At 39.3% G+C, this 15802-nt stretch overlaps 1 protein-coding gene across 5 annotated transcripts in view; it reads left to right on the forward strand.

The window, feature by feature from the left end:
* Window positions 1-15802, forward strand: part of LOC132394301 (methyl-CpG-binding domain protein 5-like) — a 225133-nt gene that overhangs the window by 180646 nt on the left and 28685 nt on the right. For 4 of the 5 annotated variants that reach the window (XM_059970266.1, XM_059970264.1, XM_059970265.1 and 1 more), the window contains one exon: window positions 2244-3464. In XM_059970266.1, the coding sequence (XP_059826249.1) occupies window positions 2244-3464 (1221 nt within the window). The remainder of the gene's footprint in view (window positions 1-2243; window positions 3465-15802) is intronic. The other variant, XM_059970267.1, reaches the window with a different exon arrangement.

A 15802-nucleotide genomic window follows, 5' to 3' on the forward strand; every position in this document is an offset into this window, starting at 1 on the left:
AAGTTGAGGCTGAGAGCTTCAAGTTACTAAGAGTTAATTCCACTAATAATCTGTCCTGATCAAACTGCGTAGACTCCATGACCAGGAAAGCTCACCAATACCTCTACTCCCTCAATAAGCTAAATAAATTGATCCCCACCAACTTCTATCAATGAACCATAGAAAGCATTCTATCTGGATGCATGATGGCTTGGTATGTCAGCTGCTTTGCTTGTGCCAGTAAGTAACTGATAACAGTTCAGCACGTCACAGAAGCCCTACCCACACTGAGTGTTCTCTCTTCTCCCCTCCTCCATCAGCCAGAAGATGCAAAAGCCTGAATGGACATACTACCAGGTTTAAGGACAGCTTCTGCCCCATTGTTATAAGACTATTAAATGGTTCACTAGCACGTTAAAATGGACCATTGATCTCACAGTCATTATGATCTTGTACATTATTTAGTTGCTTTGCACTTTCTCTGTAGCTGTTTCATTTTATTCAGCTTTGTTTTTATCTTGTCAAGGGTCAACTTTTATTGACCATATTTACATGTAGTGGGAATTTGCTGTGGTGTGTTGGTCAGGGTGTGACATGCAACAATGATGTAAAGAATGATATAAAAAACAAAGTTGCAAGTTAACATATAGATATACATTAAAATGGTTTAGCTCAGTGCACTGTGAAATGATTTGATCTGTATTATCAGTATGCACGGCAAGCTTTTTACTGTATCTCAGTACATGTGACAGTAAACCACTTGCAATCCACTTTAATCAGAAATGGGAAAGAGAAAACAAGTTAGTCTAAGTAGGTGAGATGGTGGTGGATGGCAGTGGGTGAAACAAAGCAATGTATATATTAGGTTGAAATAACCTAGTTATTAATCAGCCAATTAAGCGTAATGTGTTGTTAATGTTGGAAGTCTGAGTGATGTGTAGTCTGACCTACAGGGATTGCCCAGTTGGCCGAAATATACAAATGAACGAAAAAACGAATAGAGGAAAGGAAATCTAAAATGGCAAGCTTCATACAAACATAGCTATTAAATTCCCCACCTTCAGATCACTTAGCTGAATTTGGATTATTCAATATTGAGTATGACAGGCTAAAATGTGCCCTGAGGGAAAAATGAGGTGCTGTTCCTCAAGTTTATGCTACACCTCATTGTAACAACGCAGGAGGCCGCAGATGTCAGAGTGAGATTCCAGTTTCTTCAGAATTTTTTATTTCAAATCTTCCCACAATTGCAATTTTTACATTTTTGTTTACTACTGAATTGCTAAACTGAAGACAAATAATATCTCGTGGGTAGTTACCCATATTTAAGATATGACAATCCCCCTCACCCATTCCACCCTCAATAATAACAAAAAGTATATGTTAAGATTCTCTATGTACATGTACACCTTTCCCTTAAAACATTTAAGAATATTTTCATGTACATCTCTAAAATTTAATTTATTACACATGCCTTCAACAGTAGATTTTACATAGTTTTTATTCAATTTTGCACCGTCACTGAAACTCTACATTTTTAGTTGACAGTCACAAGCTGATTGGTAGTTGGCAGCGTATTATACCCAGGATCTCCTACCCTTTGTTCCCTTTGCTTCCCTCCATCTGCCCATCATTTCACTGGCCTGTCAATATCCTTTCATTTCCTCTTCTCCAACTCATCTAATTATATCCAAAATATTTATTCTCTATAAATTACCACCATCACTACCTATCTGCCCATGTCTCCATACTTCTGTGTACTGGCTGTCCTCCCTCTACATCAGGGGTTCCCAACCTTGTTTACCATTAACTGAGGCGATTGTGGTCCCCAGGTTGGGAACTACTGCTGTGCACTCTGTTCTGATGTAGGATCTTAACCCGAACATTTGATGTCCCTTTCCTTCCACAGGTGTTGCTTTACCCTCTGAGTTCTTCCAGCAATTTAGTCTTGAAGTACTGATAAAGATGTGTCTTGTAATTCTGTGATGGAGTAGCAACTTGAAAACCATCTCCTTTTTAAAAAAAAATGGGCAAAGCAATAATCATTTCCTGGATCAACTAGGACTGAAGAAAAACTACAGTAGTTATTAAAGTAAAACTTTTCCAAATAGATGTCTTAAACATTTTGAAAGAATTACTCAGTACAATTTTATGGCTTGTTCTCACTAAATTTAGGTTTAATTAGTAAAGTTGAAAATATGCCTAATGCATGTGCAATCAAATATTTGAAAACTAATGCTGCAGTTGATTTAAATTTCTTCCAGGTGAGCCCAGCCCACGATGTCTCACTTCCAAATGCACCTGTAAACTCTGAACCAGGGACTATATTACTCCCCGAGGCCTCCCATACTGCACCTCCTGCTTTTCATGAGCTTCCTGGTGAGCAACATCGAATAGAACAGATTCAAACAAAGCAGGACAGGGAACAGGCGCCGTCTGTGGGTTCTCACGACCCGTCCGTTGATGCTATATACAAAGCCGTGGTGGATGCTGCAAGCAAAGGAATGCAAGTTGTGATCACCACAGCAGTGAGTAGTACTTCACAAATGAGCCCCATCCCAGCCCTGAGTGCCATGAGTGCCTTTACTGCCTCCATTGCAAACCCTGTGAATCTTTCCAATGCAGTCAATGCAGTGATTCATGGGAAAAGACTTTCCAGCATGGAGAATGACAGTCGACTCAACAATCAAAATATCCTGGCAAATAGGCATGCCAGAGGAGTGAGGTTGCGCAAAAATTCTGGGCAAAAATTCACCGCTGAGGGGGAAGGATTTGAATACTTCAAATCACCAGGTCGCAACACTCCAAAAAAGCAATGGGAAACTGAACAACAGCCAGTTGATGCAACCTTGTGGAAATGTGAGAAGTTTCTAGAACACTCTGGCCAAGTAAATCACAGCCCTTCAGCAGAAAGGATGCCTTCCTTTCAGGGAGATCAGACTGATGCAGGATTACAGCAGAAAAACTGCCAGCTGGACAAAAGATTTCATGAAGACAGCTTTAGGTTTAATAGTCAAAAGAGACACATTGTTAACATTAAGGAAAAACTAGACAGCACTGTGGAACGATGCACACATATCAACGGAAACCGGTCTCAACAGAACAGGAACTTTGAGCTGCTGGCGGCCCCCAAACAGGAACTTGCCATAGAGGAGCAATCTCCAAGTTCATCAGCTAGTTTGGAGGGAATGCCAGGTGCTTTGGCACATGAATATATTTACAATGGAGACTATAATTCAGAAAACATTAATGGATGTGCTCCAAGTCCGTCAGACACTAAAAGCATAAGCAGTGATGATGATTTGAGAATTCCAGATTCACCATCTAATGAATTAATACACTACAGACCAAGGACGTTTAATGTTGGTGACTTGGTCTGGAGTCAAATAAAGGGATTTCCTTCCTGGCCTGGTAAGCTGGTGAGAGAAGATGAAGTACACAGTTCTTGTCAACAAAACACTGAAGAGGGGAAGGTAAATAATACAGTAAGCATCAATTTTTATATTTATTTTCACTTATTTAAATGAGAAAATGCTAACCTGCAGTTGACTCTTTATTTGTTTTGTGTTGTCTAAAAAAGTAAAAAGAACTAATACCTATTTTAGTTACATTAAAATTGTTTATAGAGTAATTAATCATATTTTGACTCAGTATATAGAACTTCATAATTTGCTGAAGGGTTTTTATGATTCAACTGAAATGTCAAAAACACTCTTCTCTGCAGTAATTAATGCAGGCTTTACTGAATGTGGTACCCACAATGCTTACTGCTCGTTACACCATTAGTGTTTAGGGCAACGATGAAGGTCCTACATTTCTGGCATTGTTAATGGATTCTTTCGTCATGCCAGTAGCTTTCTTTTGGCTTTCACTACTGTTCGCCATGCTAGTCCCAGGTGGAAACTCAGAAATATCGTTGCACACAGATGCAGAAGGATTCTTCATTGCTGTTTCCGTAAGGGCTGTTAGCCCCGAGCTGAACCCCTGAGCCTAGAGGACTTTTCGTCTGGTCTCTCCCCTTTGATCTGTTTGGCATGGTTGATCTTACTAAGAGCCAAAGCATAAAGCCTTGACTCCAGTCAACATAGCTCTCTAGGTCATGGGGGCACACAAACCTCCAAATCACAACAAGATTGTGGTCCTTTTGGAGGACTAAATGTGATACCGTGATATCACCAGTTTATTCTTTAAGAAATATTGGATATAATTTATAAATCTAGGTTTGTTTTAATTGTTTTCTTAAATAATTCATTGAGCAGTGTGCTCGTAACCCAGATATGGAAACATACAAGAATGTTTCAGTATAATAAACCTGCCAAAGCACAACAAAAAATGGAATGTTAAATGCTGTGGGCAGGTAACAATGCTGTCTTTCTGCTCCAAGAAGCTGCGATCAATTCCAACCCTCGTGTTCTCCATGTGGAGGCTGTGTGTTCACTCTGTGACTATACAGGTTTCCACTGGATGCTTTTATTTCTTCTGACATCCCAGAGATATGTTTGAGGATTAATTAGCTACTGTGTGGGGAGGCAAGATAGTGTAGCTATTTGAGCAACACTTTACAGAGCCAGTGATTGGGATTCCATTTCTGCCACTGTCTGTAAAGAATTTGTATATTCTTCCCATGACCACATGTGCTTCCTCTGAATGCGCCAGTTTTTCCCCACATTCCAAAGACATACAGGTTAGGGTTAGTAAGTTGCGGGCATGCTTGTTGGTGCCAGAAGCATAGCTGACCCCAGCACATCCGGACTGTGTTACCCATTGACACAAAAAACACATTTCACTGTATATTTTGATTTTCTGATGTACATGTGACAAATGAAGCTAATCTTTATCTTTCAGTTGCCTCTGGTGTGAATTGGATGGCGGAAGAATCAGGACAGAATTAGTGATCATTGAGAAAGAATAGTTTACAAGGAGAGTGGGTGGATGGATAATATGAATGGAAATGCTTTAAGAGCTAGCATAGACATGAGCTGAATGTCTTCAGTTGTGAGAAAATACAAAATATGTAAGTGTTTTCTTTAGAACACTATCCATGTTCTATCAATAGGGTTCTGCCTGACTCAAAGAATTTAAATTGTTTTTTTATTTGAGAAATGGAACTAGATTGTGTTTGAACTAAGGAAAGAAAAGGATATGAGTTCTAATTACTGGAAAAATGGGAAAATGAGCTTTACCATTTTAAAGGGTGATTAATGGAAGAGGCAGTGGATCTTAGCAAGTATTACTGTAGCAATTTAATTGGTAGTGTAAGTAATCCACAGTTGGCATCTTCACTGTCTTTGATTTGTAGTTGGATATATAGGAATCCAATGGTTGTAGTCTGTTTGCATTCTCAGAAGACATTTGATTATGTGGCTTATAAAAGGCTCGTTAAATAAATTAAAAGTCAAAATATACCACATCAAATGGTTCTCATAAATCCATGTTGACACTGCCCAAACATATTATTTTCATGGTACCATTACCACTTCCTTATAGATTGCAGCATTTTACCCTGGTACAAATGTCATATTAACAGGTCTTAATTATCTCTTCTTATTTTCTCTTCTTCTCCATCAGTGAACTTATATTTATGTAAAACAGTACAGCAGAGGAACAGGCTCTTCAGCCAACAATATTCTGTCGAACCAGCTAAAAGACAAATCAGAAACACCCAAACACCAATCCCTCCTACCTACACAACATCCATGTCCCTCCATCTTCCTTGCATCCATGAGCTTATCTAAACATCTCTTAAAAGCCTCTGATGTATTTGCCTCTACCACCGTACCAGGTAGCGCTTTCCAGGCAAAAAAACTTAACCTTCACATCTCACCTTCAATGCATGCCCTCTGGCATAAGACACAGATACTTACTGACTACTCTGTCACTATCTCATAATCTTACAAGTCTCTGACAGATCTCCTCTCAGCCTCCGCCGATCCTGAGAAAACAACCCTAGTTTGTCCAGCCTCTCATGATAGCACATGCCCACTAATCCAGGCAGCATCATGGTAAACCTCTTCTGCATCCTCTCCAAATCCTCAACATCCCTCCTATAGTGGGATGTCCAGAAATATATGCAATACTCCAGATGTGGCATAACCAGAGTTTTATAAAGTTGCAACATTTTTTGAACTCAATGTCTGCCTCAAAGTAAGTATTCTATAAGCTTCCTTAACCACCTTATCGACCTGCCCTCTCACCATATCCCTTGAGCCCCAACCAATCAGGAATCTGTCAGCTTCCGATTTGAATGTACCCGTGGACTTGGCCTCCACCGCAGTTTATGGCAGAGCATTCCACAGATCCACCACTCTTTGGCTAAAAAAAATAACCTCCTTACTCCTGTTGTAAAAAGTCATCTTTCAATTTTGAGGCTTCTGAGAATCTTGCATAAGGACTCCTAAGTCCCTTTGCACTTCTGATATTTGAATTTTCTCCCCATTTAGATAATAGTCTGCACTATTGTTCCTTTTACCAAAGTGCCTTATCATACATTTCCCAACACTGTATTCCATCTGCCCCTTTTTTGTCTATTCTTTCAATTTGTCTACGTCCTGCAGCAATCTCATTGCTACCTCAGCACTACCTACCCCTCCACCTATCTTTTTATCATCTGCAAACTTTGCCACAAAGCTATCAATTCCACTTTTTAAATCACTGACAAACAATGTGAAAGGTAGCAGTCCCAACACTGACCCTGAGGAACACTAGTTACTGGCAGTCAACCGGAAATGGATCCCTTTATTCCCATTTGCTGCCATTCCTCTATCCATCCCAGTATATTTCCAGTAACACCACAGGATTTTATCTTATTAAGCAGCCTCATGTGAGGCACTTTATCAAATGCCTTCTGAAAATCTAAGTAAATGACATCCACTGCCTCTCCTTTGTCCACCATGCTTGTTACTTCCTCAAACAATTCTAACAGATCTGTCAGACAACATTTCCCTTGACAGAAACCATACTGACTTTGACTTTATCATTAGTCTCAACATACCCTGAAATCCTATCCTCGATAATGGACTCCCAACACTTTCTCAATCACTGAGGTTAGGCTAACTGGTCTATAATTTCTTCTCTTAAAGAGTGGAGTGACATCTGCAATTTTCCAGTCCTCCAAGACCATGCCAGAATCAAGTGATTCTTGAAAGATCATGACCAATACGTCTTTTATCTCTTCAGCAAACTCTCTCGGGATTCTGAGATGTAGTCCATCTGGTCCAGGTGACTTGTTCACCTCAAGTCCTTTCAGTTTCCCTTGCACTTTTTCCTTTGTAACAACAATGGCACTCAGTCCTGCTCCCAGACACTCAAGTGCCTCTGGCTAGTATCTTCCACAGTAAAGACTGAAGCAAAGTACTTATTAAGTTCATCTGCCATTTCTTTGTCCTCTCCCCACCCCCCATTACTATCTCACCAGCATAATTTTTCAGTGGTTCAATATCAACTCTCACCTCCCTTTTATTCTTTACATAACTGAAGAAACTTTTAGTAACCTGCTTTATATTACCGGCTAGCTTGCCCACATATTTCATCTTTTCCCTTATAGCTTTTTAGTTGCCTTGTGTTGGATTTTAAAAGCTTCCAAACCATCCAACTTCCCATTCATTTCCTTGCACTTTATTCCATTTGCCACTTCTTTGCTCATTCTCCCAATCTCCCTTCTGCACCCTCCCTGCTTCCTCAACACTACCTGCACCTCCACCTACCTTCGCATCGTCTGGAAATTTGGCCACAAAGCCATCAATTCCATCATCCAAATCACTGGCTACAATGTAAAAGGAAGCAGTCCCAACACCAAACCCTACAGAACACCACTAGTCACAGGCAGTCAATCAGAATAGGCTCCCTTTATTCCTAGTGTTTGCCTGCTGCCAATCAACCAGTGCTCTATCCATGTTAGTATCTTTCTTGGAATACCCTGGGCTCTCAACTGGTTAAGCAACCTCATGGTCAAGAGGACCAATAGTTGTTAACACCAACAATCAGAATGGGGAAGAAATGTAACTTTGAGGAATGATTGTTAGTGCCAGATGGAGTGGTTTGAGTACCTCAAGTGCTGATCTTGTAGAATTTTCACGCACAATGGTCTTTGGCGTTTACTGAGAATGGTGTGGGAAATAAAAAAAAAATCCAGTGAACAAACATCCAGTGAGCAGGTCTGTGGGCAAAAATGCCTTATTAATGAAAGAGGTCAGAGGGAAATAGCCAGACTTGCTTAAGCTGACAGGAAGGCGATAGTAACTCAAGTAATCTCATGTTGCAACAATGGTGTGCAGAAGAGCATCTCAAAATGCACAACAGATCATACCTTGACGTGGATGAGTTACAGCAGCAGAGGACCTTGAATATAAATACAGTGTCCACTTTATTCAGAATAGGAGGTAGCTGAGTGAATGTTTCAATGTACATGTGAGAAATAAGCTTGAATCTGTGCCAGAGTCCCCTTTGTTCCCACTCTAGCTTTTGAATCGTGTATTCAATTGTCTGATATTATTTATCCATCATAAATTTGCACATGGTTCGAAAGGTAATTTGAAAATGGAAAGCAAATAAAACTATATGCTAGAATCTGAAACAAACAAGAATGAGCAACTTTCTGCAGATACTGCTTGATGTTCTTGTAGCATTTCATTTCTCCCCACCCCAGTACCCAAAGGTCATTGCCTTTTGTGGATTTGTTAAATTTGGACCCAAACTGCAATTATTACCTCAGAACTCCTCCTTTGTCCTGTCATTTTTCAATGGAAATGCAGATGGAATAAACAGGAAAATGGACTGACATGGCGTTGTCTTTTAGATCCTAGCCCAAACTAAAATAATGAAAAATTTGGCTAATGAGCAAACCATGATTGGAGAAGATAGACCAATTGAAACTCAGAAGTCAGTTGATTAGTCTTTTTAGAAGTACAAGTAGCTTACGAAGTTTGTTTGCATTGGTGAGTTTGTGACTGGAGAATGATGATCCTAGGCCCAGGAACTCTCAGTAAATTGTTGAAGATGAAAGCAGAAATAGAGCCCACTGCTGTCAAAGTAAGCAGCATTGTGACAAAGAGCATATGAGTGAAAAGACTATTCGGCTTTGGTGGCATTGTGAGGAACTGACATGTTTCTTTCTAGGACAGAAGGTATAAAACTTCATGGTGGTCGGTCAGAAGCAGAGATACTTTTTAGGAAATGTTGAAGCAGGGAATTTGCATCATAAGTCTCTTTGGTTGATAAACAACCACTGTTGTTGGTGAGGGATATAACTTTCAAAATGAAGAAAAGAATTAGCAAATTTGGGAGAAAACAATACCTGTAATTACTTGGTATTAAAAGCAAAGTTTGTGTTTTGGAGATTATTTAATCATTGAAGAGCTATTCAAGATTAAAAGACTTAAATTATAAAGTACAAGCTCTTATCTCTAAATAGAAATACAACAAATGTTTCAAATATGAAGAATGAAACATTTTTCCTTGCTCTAAAAGGAAGATGATTTTTGTGAATTTATTCTTGAGGTGTGATCAAGTTTTATGTTTATATTATGTAACTTCAAATATTTTGATTCAATTTCTATAATTATTTTAGTAATGAAAAATGTGATGCAAAATTTGTTTTTGAATGTTTACACCAGAAATTAATTTCAATTTGTCCATGATTAAAATTATGCATTGCACATGCAAATTATTCACAAGATAATGGCAAAAGTGTTAACAGTCAAGGTAGAGATTTTCAACATTGATTATTTGTCATTATGTAAGTACTGCATGTCCCTTTTATTTGCAAATATGTAATTGATTGCAGTTGAATTTTTAATTGACCGCAAACAATATTAAGGTGTTAGAAAAGCAAATGACTGCAGGTGCTGGAAATCTATTCAAAATGGAAAATGCTGGAAGCACGCAGCTGGACTAGAAGTACCAATGGAGAGAGTTAATATTTCAAGTCAGTTCATCAGAAATGAAAGATTATCAGCCTGAAATAGTAACTTCTCTCCATGGATGTTGCCTAACCTGATAGATATTCCTGGATTTATTTCTGATTCCCAGTTTTTGCTGTCAGTTAAATAACATTGAATAATTTTGCAACATCTGTGTTGAATTGGTATTATATATTTTTGAATGAATTTTGCTCAAACTGGAATTCCATATCTCCAAATATTAAATCATCAATATTTTAGGAAGTTTTTCAGTCAACAACAGGTAAGTTTGCCATCCAGAATAAAGAGCCCTGCTTGATTTGCACCCCCATCTACATTCAGATGTTCCACTACAGTGCAGTGGATGCAGCTATGTGTAATCTACAAAATGCCATGCATTTTACTCACTTAGGTTATTCCAGTAGCACCTCCCCAGACAGGATGGTCTTTGGGTAGCATTCCTATCACCTGCTGGTTTCATTCAGGGAAATAACTCTTGTTTTAATTGTACTGTATTTGAATCCTGCACACTCTTCCTGATTCAACTTTATTGTCATTGTCCCGAGTACAGATACAAAGCCAATGAAATGCTGTTAGCATCTAACCAGAAGTGAAAAAGAATAGTGTTATTTACAAAATAACTGCGAATAAAAAGTAAGTACTACAGCATACAGATATTAAAGTACTAACACAGTACAATATGGGTGTGAGCACAGTGATGTGAGGTTCAGCAGGGTCACCGACTTGGGGAAGAAGCTCTTCCTGTGCCTGCTGGTGCAGGAGCGGAGGCTCCTGTAGCACCTATCAGATGAGAGGAGAGTAAAAAGTCCATGGTTAGGGTGAGATGCATCCTTGATGATGCTTTTCACCCTGCCCAGGCAGCGTTTATGGTAGATGTTCTCAATGGTGGGCAATTGGGTGCCGATAATCCGCTGGGCAGTTTTCACCACCCGTTGGAGTGCTTTGCGGTCCGATACGGGACAATTGCCATACCACACTGAGATGCAGTTGGTGACTATGCTCTCAATGGTACAGCGGTAAAAGTCCGTCAGTATCCTGGGACAGGGGTGAGCTTTCTTGATGCTCCTCAGGAAATAAAGGCGCTATTGCGCCTTTTTGATCAGGATGGGGGAGTTCAGGGACCAGGTGAGATCATTGGAAATGTGGACACCAAGGAATTAAATGTAAATGACCATTCCAACTTATTCTATCAGATTGCTTTGCAATTCATATGAGCATGTGCAGTGGTTGAAGAGAGCATCTCATGATCACATGCTCAATAGCAGACAAGGTTAGGTAATAAATGCTAGCATTTCAATAAAATGAATAAATAAAAAGTAATTGGAATATTTTTGTGTGGGTATCTGAAGCAATGTTGAGGCAATTAGAAGTAACTTATCAGGAAAGATGAGCATTTTTATTTAGCATCTATTCACCTCAAAGTCGCATTTTAAATATTTTTAAAAGTTTCTTATTTTTAAACTGATGTTTTTTTTAATGTACTTACTAGAGAGCTTATACCAAAAAAAAATAAGTTTAAGGTTCTTTATGAAGGTTGGCAGAATGATATAATTACCAAACTATTCGGATTAATTCAATCAAACTTTTAGGTTTTATGTGGGGCTGACTCTAGTCTATTTCAAAATATCACAGAAGATCAAAGAAATGAAATTCACATTAAACACAATAAGAAAATTTGTTGCAAATTTAGTCAATGTGAGCAAGTGTGTAAAATCCCAGAGAAGTGTCTCAGGTCAGCCAGGAAAGAGATGACATTTTAATAATTCTGTTATTTGTTTAAAAATTTGTAAAGTTAATTTCTCATTGGTTCTTTTGCAAAGTAGTTTTCATCGAACATATCATTATATTGGTATTTGATTTGTTCATGGTATATAGACATAATTGAATATTTGTCAGTTGATATAGTGATTCTGAGTAAAGATAACATGCTCATATGAATTGCAATGCAGTCTGGTGGAATAAGTTGAAATGGTCATTTACATTTAATTCTGACTTTCTTGCATAGAATGTGCTGATAGTTTCTAAAAAAAAAGAAGCAAGAATCATTTTATCTGATCCTCAGGGCCAGATGGTCTGCATCCCAGAGTGCTTAAGGAAGTAGCCCAAGAAATAGTGGATGCATTAGTGATAATTTTTCAAAACTCCTTAGATTCTGGATTAGTTCCTGAGGATTGGAGGGTGGCTAATGTAACCCCACTTTTTAAAAAAGAAGGGAGAGAGAAACCAGGGAATTATAGACCGGTTAGTCTGACATCGGTGGTGGGGAAAATGCTAGAGTCGGTTATCAAAGATGTGATAGCAGCACACTTGGGAAGAGGTGAAAGTCAGCATGGATTTGTGAAAGGAAAATCATGTGTGACGAATCTTATAGAATTTTTTGAAGATGTAACTAGTAGAGTGGATAGGGGAGAGCCAGTGGATGTGGTATATTTAGATTTTCAAAAGGCTTTTGACAAGGTCCCACACAGGAGATTAGTGTGCAAACTTAAAGCACATGGTATTGGGGGTATGGTATTGATGTGGATAGAGAATTGGTTGGCAGACAAGAAGCAAAGAGTGGGAGTAAACAGGACCTTTTAAGAATGGCAGGCAGTGACTAGTGAGGTACCACAAGGTTCAGTGCTGGGGCCCCAGTTGTTTACAATATATATTAATGATTTAGACAAGGGAATTAAATGCAGCATCTCCAAATTTGCGGATGACATGAAGCTGGGTGGGGGTGTTAGCTGTGAGGAGGATGCAGGGTGACTTGGATAGGTTAGGTGAGTGGGCAAATTCATGGCAGATGCAATTTAATGTGGATAAATGTGAGGTTATCCATGTTGGTTGCAAGAACAGGAAAATAGATTATTATCTGAATGGTGGCCGATTAGGAAAAGGGGAGATGCAACGAGACCTTGGTGTCATTGTACACCAGTCATTGAAGGTGGGCATGCAGGTACAGCAGGTGGTGAAAAAGGCAAATGGTATGTTGGCATTCATAGCAAAAGGATTTGAGTACAAGAGCAGGGAGGTTCTACTGCAGTTGTACAAGGCCTTGGTGAGACCGCACCTAGAATATTGTGTGCAGTTTTGGTCCCCTTATCTGAGGAAAGACATTTTTGCCATAGAGGGAGTACAGAGAAGGTTCACCAGATTGATTCCTGGGATGGCAGGACTTTCATATGAAGAAAGACTGGATCAACTAGGCTTATATTCACTGGAATTTAGAAGATTGAGGGGGGATCTTATTAAAACGTATAAAATTCTAAAGGGATTGGACAGGCTAGATGCAGGAAGATTGTTTCCGATGTTGGGGAAGTCCAGAACAAGTGGTCACAGTTTATGGATAAAGGGGAAGCCTTTTAGGACCGAGATGAGGAGAAACTTACACAGAATGGTGAATCTGTGAAATTCTTTGCCACAGGAAACAGTTGAGGCCGGTTCATTGTCTATATTTAAGAGGAAGTTAGATATGGCCCTTGAGGCTAAAGGGATCGGGGGTATGGAGAGAAAGCAGGTACAGGTTCTGAGTTGAATGGTCAGCCATGATCATGCTGAATGGCGGTGCAGGCTCAAAGGGCCGAATGGCCTACTCCCACACCTATTTTCTATGTTTCTATGATCTAGCAGTGTGTTTTAAAGCTGTTTCCAATTTCTTTGTTGTATACACACCTTAACCAATTTGTCAAGTTTTGTCAAGATTTCCCAGCTGTGATCTTTTTTTTTGTTCCACAAAAATCTATTTCCTCAATTCATATTTTACACCTTTTACTTATAGGTTATTTTCAATTGGACTTCAATCATTTAGAAATATTTCTCAATTTTCTGCAATGAATATAAAACAGTATTAGTGTGTCCATTCTATTGAGAAAACACTTGATGAGCTTGTAATGAACTTAATTGGACTGGTACATACAGTAAACCGAAATGTAATTGTTTCTGCTTTAACATTCTGGCATTAAGAGCATGTTAGAGAATGGATTTTGTGGTAACTAACTTATTGGAAGACTTCCTATAGCCTTCCATAATTGACAAGGCATATCAGAAGTGCCAGCATAGACTCTACAAAGCAAATTGAGTGTCATACCATCAACATAATAAAAAAAATCAGTACCACCCAAGATTAAGCAAATTGCTTAATTCTCACCATACTCACTTCCTTAAACATTCATTCCCTCCATTACTAGCATACAGTGGCTACATTGCATGTGAATGGGAAATCTAAGACACGCAAGATCCACCCAAGCCACATGCTTCCTGACTTAGAATTGTATCATTATTTCATATGGAGTCCCTGGTTGTCAATCATTTTAATTTTCCTCCCCATTCCCATACTGCCATATTTAATCCTCTGTGCTCTCCACTGCCAGGGTGAGGCTAAACATTAACTAGGGGTACAGCATCTTGTACTTCGGCTGGGTAGCCTACAATCCAGCAGCATAACTTCAAATTCTTCATTTTCTGGTAAACTGCTCACACCCCACCCCCATCCCTTTTCTCCATTTCTTCCCACAGTCACTCCAATTTCTTTCCCCTCCACTCAGTCCATCTGCCAACCCCTCCCATTGGTTCCTGTCCTGCACTGTTCCCAACTTTCATTTGGTTCTTTTTTCCAACATCTCTTCATTCAGATTCCATCATCTTCAACCCTTTGTTAATCCCTCCAATCCCCCCCCCCCCCAGCTTCTGTCACTAATCCCACTCTCCTCTCCTCCACCTGCCTATCACTCCTTCTTACCTGGATCCACCAATCACCTGAGAGCTCTTGCCCCACCCCACCCCTTCAACATTTTCTGTTGGCTATTTCCTCTCTATCTTTCAGTCTAGTGTGATAGGTTTCCATTACCCTCCTCAGATGCTGCCTGATCCACTGAGCATCATGTTTGCTACACCAAATTCTAGCATCTGCAAATTCTTGTGGAATCAACTCCTTTATTGTCACTGAGTCTATATCTTGGAACTCTAGCAGTTTCATGAGAGTGCACTTGAAGGACTGCCACATTTTATCACAGGCAATCAGAAATGGCCAATAAATGCAGGCCTTCCCAGAAATGATCTCATCCTGTAATTGAATCATAAAAGTAATCTCCTTTATTACGTTATGTCTGTCAAAAAGACAGCTAATTGGAAAATTCTAAGTATATTTCTGGCAAAGACTAAAGTTGTTATCAGTGTTGCTTACGTGGAAAATCTGAGATCTAAAGCATGGCTGCAGACTGCTAAGCCCACCAGCTGTATTTTTCATGGCTTTGGAGAGCAGTAAATGAAGTTGAAAAAGTCACATGGTTATGACAGTCTGCAAAGTCAGCAAGTTCATTCCACATATTCAACTCCTTTGGCATGTTCACTGGGTCCCAAATAGGCATCCCCTGTGATAAGTGTTCATTAATTCTATGGTTTGAATATTATTTTCATATTGTAACCAGCTTTTTGCCAATCCTTCAGGTGAAAACCTATGTAATCTTATGTTAAGAGTAAGTTCACACGTCAAGTATCAGTGTCCCGTTGATCTTCAGTCCAGAACTTGGAGAAGGACAGGAGGGATCTGTTTGTTCCAGTCAGATTTAGTAACTGCATTTGCTAACTTGTAGGTGAAATTGCAACTACTAATGCTAAATTCCCTCACTGACTCTTCAATCATTAGGTGCTTTCGGCAGTTCACCCATTGCAGAAACGGTCAGGACTTGCTATAGAATTCATGGCTTTTGGGACAACACAGCGGCACATCTTGTGTGTTTTCTGTAGTGTTTGTGCATTCTTCCTAAGACCATGTAGGTTTGCTCCACTTTGTTTCCACATCTCAAATACGTACATGGTGGTAGGTATTGGTCTCTGTTTATAGGTGAGTGGCAGAATCTACAGGAAATTTGGATGTAATTAAATATTAGTATTGAAGATTTTGTACTTCGTATTCTACATTTCAC

Source organism: Hypanus sabinus, chromosome 5 (genome assembly GCF_030144855.1).
Source record: "Hypanus sabinus isolate sHypSab1 chromosome 5, sHypSab1.hap1, whole genome shotgun sequence".
Taxonomy (NCBI): Eukaryota; Metazoa; Chordata; class Chondrichthyes; order Myliobatiformes; family Dasyatidae; genus Hypanus; species Hypanus sabinus.